Source organism: Varanus komodoensis, unplaced genomic scaffold (assembly GCF_004798865.1).
Source record: "Varanus komodoensis strain SLA01 unplaced genomic scaffold, ASM479886v1 scaffold580, whole genome shotgun sequence".
NCBI lineage: Eukaryota > Metazoa > Chordata > Lepidosauria > Squamata > Varanidae > Varanus > Varanus komodoensis.
This window is the reverse complement of record NW_025336198.1, coordinates 7196-13636: the sequence shown is the minus strand read 5'-3', so window position 1 is coordinate 13636 and position 6441 is coordinate 7196. Positions and strand designations below refer to the sequence as shown.

Here is a 6441-nt window from a genome sequence, read left to right as displayed (position 1 = left end):
AAGGCAACATTAGAGGCATAGTATCAGCAAAGCGTTGCATTTCATGAATCACGGCATTGGTATAAGGCAGGTTCTGCTGGTCCTCCATCATGGGACACTTTGCTCTGCCAACCACTTTATCCATTTCTTCATGAACTCTTCCTGGAAATATTTATTTGTGAGAATTAGGCAACAATCTCTGGAGTCATTCACCTTCCGAATACACACATGTAAGATCATGCTGTCAATGTATTATACCTCCTCTTTCTCCTGAGCGGTTTCGACTGCATTTCCAGCACCCCTAGGCTTGCAGCAATCTTGGGCACTGAACTTGCTAAAGAGAACATCCCTAGAGTCTCCTCTGGACTGTGGAAAGAGCCACCCCCCCCCCAGATCTGCCATGCGCATGAACTGAAAGTGATGAGCAGGTGGGTGGCAGACAGGGGAGATCAATCTGTGTGCTCCTCCCTCAGCCCATATGTGGCTGGCTGGATGCAGCTGGCAGGCATGAGGCTCCCACCAAGGATAACGCTCATAATATGAGTGGGGGAGGAGGAGGAGGCCCCATTTCATCCTCATATGCCCCCACACAACTGAGAGCTTCACTGCAGACTTTATCATTGCAGCACATAAGTAGCCTGAGCACTGGCCCAAGCTCACCCAGTGTCTTTGCCTCACCTGCTCCTTCTGGGTGACACACAAGCTCCCCTGCTAAAGACACCTGGGAAGGCTGTTGTGGGTGAGAGGAAATACCTGCTCTCTCCTAGCTCTGTCACTGCCTAAAGGCCGGGAAGCAGAGAGCAAGAATAAGTGGACAGTTCTCAGGGGGCTGGGATGCAACCACTAGAGGCCCCCAAGCATCTGTCTTAAGATGAGAACTGTTATAATGTATTAAATATTAATAAATATCAATAGATCATTCCTCCAACAAAAAATTGAATTATGAATGAATAATTTCTCACGCTGAACATCAGGATAATTGCCCAGGATAAGAAGCCCCCAGAGTACAACTGAAGCAGTGGTTTCAGTGGCAGCCACAAACAGGTCAAAAACCATATTGATGAGGTTATCTTCTGTAAAGCTGCTGTCTGGATTCCCTTCAGCCTGGAGGAAACGGGAGAAATTGGTAAGGGGTGAAACTGTGTGTTTGTTGTGCTCAAGACAGCAGTAGTGATCTTGCAAAGGAAAGCAAAGGGAAATACTAAGAAGGACCCAAGGGACAGGGGAGTAGTCATTAAAGATGCCAGCTGCATAGAGAATGAGCCCTCTGTGACATGGAAGGCAACGTACACTTCCCTGGCCCTGCTCTGCAGCTCTACTCCCACTGACCAACAAACCAGAAAGTGCCACGAGAGACCTTGGCCCACGGCACACGGGCCATGAGAGATTCCTGGGAACTGGGCCTGTGTGGCAGTGGGCCGAGTTGCAGGCTGGAAGGGCAGTGGCGGCAGGCCCCGGTCGGCTTCCCAGCACTCCTGGGTCCTGCGGTGCTTCTGGACTGGCGTCTGCGACGATCGCTCTTCCGTCGCTAACCAGCTGAAATCCGAAAGGGAAGTACCGAGGGACTGTGTCCACAACTGTCTTCATACCTTTTCTATCTCCTCCAGATACGCATCAATGATATCTCTCGGGAAGTTGGGGTCTCTGGTTTTCCTGTGCTCATTCACAATCTCTCTTATTAATACACACAGCTCTTCATAGGATTGCAGAACTTTACGATGAGGTCCCGGAAAATAGAACAGCCATTTCCCTGCTGCCAAGAGCTGGTAAAGCAGAAATCAAAGAAGGAGGAGACATGCGCGTCTTCTTCCACACCAGGCATTTCACATGAAATGCAGTTACATTCTGTTCGGCACGTCCTAGCCAGACACCTTTTCACGCTGGTGGAGGAGCTCCCACCCTCGCTCCCCCTGCAGTTTTCACCTCCCTCCCTGCCTCGGAACTACTGAAATTCAAGCTGAGTAGATTCACCATGTCACTTGGCATGACACAATTAATGCCTCAAGGAGCTCAGACGTGCCGGTTGCTCTTTTTTGTACCATTTCCCAACCTGGTCTTTTCACAAGTCAACTTAAACTTAAATTTTATTCCACGATATGTATAACCTACTTTTCTATCAGTTCTGATAGAACATAAATAGAAAAACATTAACCATACACATAATATAAACATTCGAAAACACTCCAGAAAGAAAGACAGGAGCCAAGATTCCAAGTCTCAGCACCAAGCCACAAGGCCCGGAACCTTTTCAAAAGAACCAGGAACTGAAAAGTGGCCAGAGACTGACGGTGTTTCCTAACCAGGATGTGGCAACCCAAAACATCCTCTCTTGAGTGACACCCACCACGCCTCACATCATTCTGTCCTTTCAGTGTCCCATCAAACCCATAAAGGTACCTGGGGCAGGATGCTGACTATTCCCATCGTAAACTGATCAATCAAATTCATTAGTCTCATGAATTTCATGTCATTGTATTCAAAGCGATCACCAAATGTTAGAACGCAGACAACATTGCTAACAGCTCTGACGGTTAGGATCCGCGGGTCAAAGAAAGAACCTGTGTGGGAGACAAAGGCCACCAACGTATTAGCATGTGCATTGTGCACAGTCTCAATAAGCAAGTATCGCTTTATTACGTTCCGCTCACTTGCGGAATCTGGAGGCCACTTAAACATCACGCAATACCTACATGGTTCACATGATACAAATGTTAAAATCACATTTAAAATATAATGCCAAAACTTTACTAAAGGCAATCCTGCTTACAAAAGTACAAAGCAAGACATCAGCAGTAAAAGCAAGAGCGGCAGGACGGATTTAGCTTGCAAGCCGTGCCAGCCTGGGTGAGCAGGAGGGGTTTCAGGAGGTGTCTGAAACACGCCCCACTTCCTCTCTCCGGAACCGCAAGGGAAGCAGCTTTCCAGAGGGTGGGTGCCGCTACAGAGAAGGCCAGCCACGGAGGCAGCCACACAGCTGGCATGATTCCACTGATTCGGGAAGGGTCAGCAATGCCTCCTCTGATGATCTTAATGTTGCCGGAGGTTAGATATGGGAGGGCAGTACGCTAGGTAATCGGGTCCAAGCCTTCCCACATGGTGCTGACGGGAGAACTCCAACGCACACTCCTCAGGCGCCAGCCAGACCAACGTTGCCAGATTAAACAGCCAAGTTCACTTTCTGATTAATGGGAGGCGAACCAAGGAATTTCATTGCTCAAAGTACCATCTCTCACAACATCAAAACACACCTCTGTACTGCTATTTCCCTCCTCTTCCCCTGCGCCAAGGTCCCTTCTCCTGTGTCGCATATTTCATCCTGCAGCCTTCCCAAGCAGGGACAAACCCTGCCGCCCTCACGCCATCTGCCTCTGCTACCAGCACGGCCTCGAGGCCCAAGTTCTTCCCCATGTCCCAAGAAAGAGATGCCGTGTACCTTCTTTGGATCTGAGCTCATAGCACAGATATTCAGCTTCTTCAGATATTTTCTCTTTAACCATTCTGTTCCTCCCTGCAAGGGTTTTCAGGATGGAGACAAGAAATTTCCTCTGATCCTTCCAGCCATCACAGCATCTCGCAAAGACTATGCCTATAGGATAGAAAACACATTAATGACAATTCACTTCTTCATTTGGTTTGGTGTCGTCAATCTTGGTTCTGGTATCTCCCAAGGGAGGGCCGGGACAGGCTGCTTGGGGTTCCCGACGGAGTCTCTTCACCCTCTGAACGGTGACAGGGTAACAGATAGCCCATTTATCAGAAAGGCAAACTGAGAGCACTGACTTCTTCAAAGGAGGGGAGGCGGGGAGTGAACTGAGCATCACAAGACCAAAAACCCTCAACTCTTTGAGCTCACATTTCCACACTCCATATTGCACAGAAGCCAAAGCGATACTGTTAAGAAAGAGACAGCAAAGAGAAAGCAGGAGGCGCGCTCCGCCCTGCCCCCATGTAAAGCGGCAGCCTGTGGCCCGTTGCTGCTTGCCCTGCTGGCCAGACCGACCCCTGTCCTGGCTTGCGTTCAAGCCCGCCTCGCCTCAGAGCTCGGGCGCTCTCCAAACCAGATGCCCCCTGCGAGCGAACGGCCTGCCTTGCACGCCATCTGGTGGCGGCCGCGCTTGCGCCCTTGCCGCCTCCTGGCTTCTCGCTTCCATTTGGAAGCCATTTCCAACGGAAGTGTGCCCCCTTCCACGCTGCTGGAGCCTTTAGGGCTTTTGATGGCTGCTTCATCCAGAGCGGGAACCGTTAGCAATCAGCCGGGTTACAGGAGCGAAGAGATGTGGCCCGATGTCGCTGCCTGTGTGCACAGAAATATCAAGGTGCCCGAAAGCTAGTTTTCAATTGTGCTGTTATGGCAAGAGCATTTTAAATAACTCATGCAGCCCACGCGATCAGCACAGCCGCAATACTTGCCTCCACACTTCTTTCCAAGGCGCATTTGTGAGATCAGTGGAACTGTTGGTCGGTCAACAAAGTTCTCAGGTTTTTTACCCAGTGTCTCCTTTATACTCTTGTAGCCATTCAGGATGATATAATTTGTCCACTCAGCCTGGAACAAGATGGCTTGTCCAATTTTTTTTCCATCTAGTAAATAGAGAAAGTTATTGTGACTTCCTGAGGGAAAATACAACAAAACAAAATGGTGCAGACTACTAAATGCAGTTCAGACTGGAAGTCCCTCATCCAAAAGATTTTTTCCAAGAAGACACTCTTGAAGAAAACAAAGTTCTGATAAGAGTTAACATCTTAGGGAACTTAAAAGACCCTCCATTTTTCTAATGTTTGTTAAACATCCAAGTGCTGTTGTCTCCTCTCCCTTCAGCCTTCTCTGTCTCCGTGAGGGACACACCTGGACACCTTTCCTAGGCCCCAGCCCTACACTTCCTGCTTCCTGAGAGGACCTACAAACCAGCAGCTTTTCTCACTGGCCGCTGCAATTAATTATTTCTTTATTTATTTGACCCATTTATAACCCGTCCTTACCCAGAACAGGTCTCAAGATGACTCACAGACAGGAACAGCACAAATTAAATACAATATAAAAATGTATAGAAAAATTCCTGTTATACAACAGCATCAAACCCTCAAATACTGGGTAAAGAAAAGGTTTTGGCCTGGTGCCGAAAGGAACAAAGCATCAGTGCCAGGTACACCTCTCTGGGGACCAGCTTCCAAAGCCAGGGTGCCACCACAGAAAAGGCCCTGCTCAGCCACTCTTCTCACCTCCTTCAGAGAGGCCTCCTGAAGATGGCCCTCAGCAGAATAGCTTACGGTTTGGACACATGTATAGGGAGGGAGATGCGCCCTGTTCTTGTAAACAAAGCAGCAGCAACCACAGAGAAGGAGAAGGACTCATGGATCTTCAAGACACAAGTACAGAAATCACGGGGGGGGGACGGGGGGGAGAGACACAGAAGAGGCCAGTTCCCCCACAAGCACTGCTGAAAGGGACCTATTTGTGGGCACTGGACACACTGACTTACCCAGGCCTGCTGCCGTGTACTGTACTTTGATGTCTGCCAGAGTGGCAACTTGCCTTTCCCCAACCAGTAGCTGGTCAAACCTGAGAGACATTTTCCTGTTTCCACACTTCCTCATGCCACACAAAAAAATGTTTTAATAAAATAAATAAATAAATAAATAAATAAATTTAGACTTTTGAATGGCCCAAATGTAGTGCAGACAGACGTTTCAGGTGTGGCTGGGAAAGCTAGCCTTCCCCATCCCATTGCTGCCACCCACCTCCCTTGTTGTTCTCGGGGCTTTGGAAGCCACGCCTGGGGTCAGCAAAGGCTTTTTAAAAGCTGAATTGCCATGCTGGGGTTTGGCAGAGTGCTTTTCCCTGAGTGATTATGCTGGTGGACTCTGGGCAATCCCACTGAAAGGTTACATGTCCCCAGTGGGGCTCCTGCCCTCTTTGGGATACAGCCTCACCCACTGCTCACATGCAGCCCACAAGGCGCCTGGGTGGAACCAAGGGCTTCCCATGCCTGCTTTAGGCAATGGCATTAGACAAGTGTTGGCTTGCTCCTCATGGCAACTTTGCATGTGCAAATGGCAGCCTGTGCTATCTCACCTTTTGCATCTTTGCAACCCCACAGAATTCCTCCAGTTCAGTGAAAGAAGGACCTGGCAAACTGCAGCTCCAACAGTATTTTCAGGGTTGGTGTGATAGCCTCATCAGCTGGAGCGCTACCTGCTTGCATCCTGGGTTCCAGGCCTGTCATCTGAGGTGCTCATGAAAGGCTTATGCCAGGCTTCTGGGGCCAGGGAGGGGATGAAGCGGGGCAGCCCATGCGCACACCCAGAAAAGCTCTGGCTTGCTGGAGGAATGATAGGCACCCAGTCCCAAAGCAGGCCAGCCTCACCCAGAGCTTGCAGGTTGGTTGCCTGGCACACAGTCTGTCCATAGAATCCCGCACCACCACCTCCCCTAATATACACATTTTTGAAAGCGTATTTCCC

The 6441-nt window shown here is 49.4% G+C and overlaps 1 protein-coding gene across 1 annotated transcript in view; it reads right to left on the bottom strand.

The window, feature by feature from the left end:
• LOC123033076 (cytochrome P450 2D17-like) overlaps nt 1–6441 on the bottom strand; it is a gene marked incomplete at its 5' end in the record, with an annotated part of 16084 nt that overhangs the window by 2941 nt on the left and 6702 nt on the right. The window contains 6 exons of the mRNA XM_044449438.1: nt 6–141; nt 942–1083; nt 1569–1742; nt 2377–2537; nt 3413–3565; nt 4390–4560. Coding sequence (XP_044305373.1) covers nt 6–141; nt 942–1083; nt 1569–1742; nt 2377–2537; nt 3413–3565; nt 4390–4560 — 937 coding nt within the window. The remainder of the gene's footprint in view (nt 1–5; nt 142–941; nt 1084–1568; nt 1743–2376; nt 2538–3412; nt 3566–4389; nt 4561–6441) is intronic.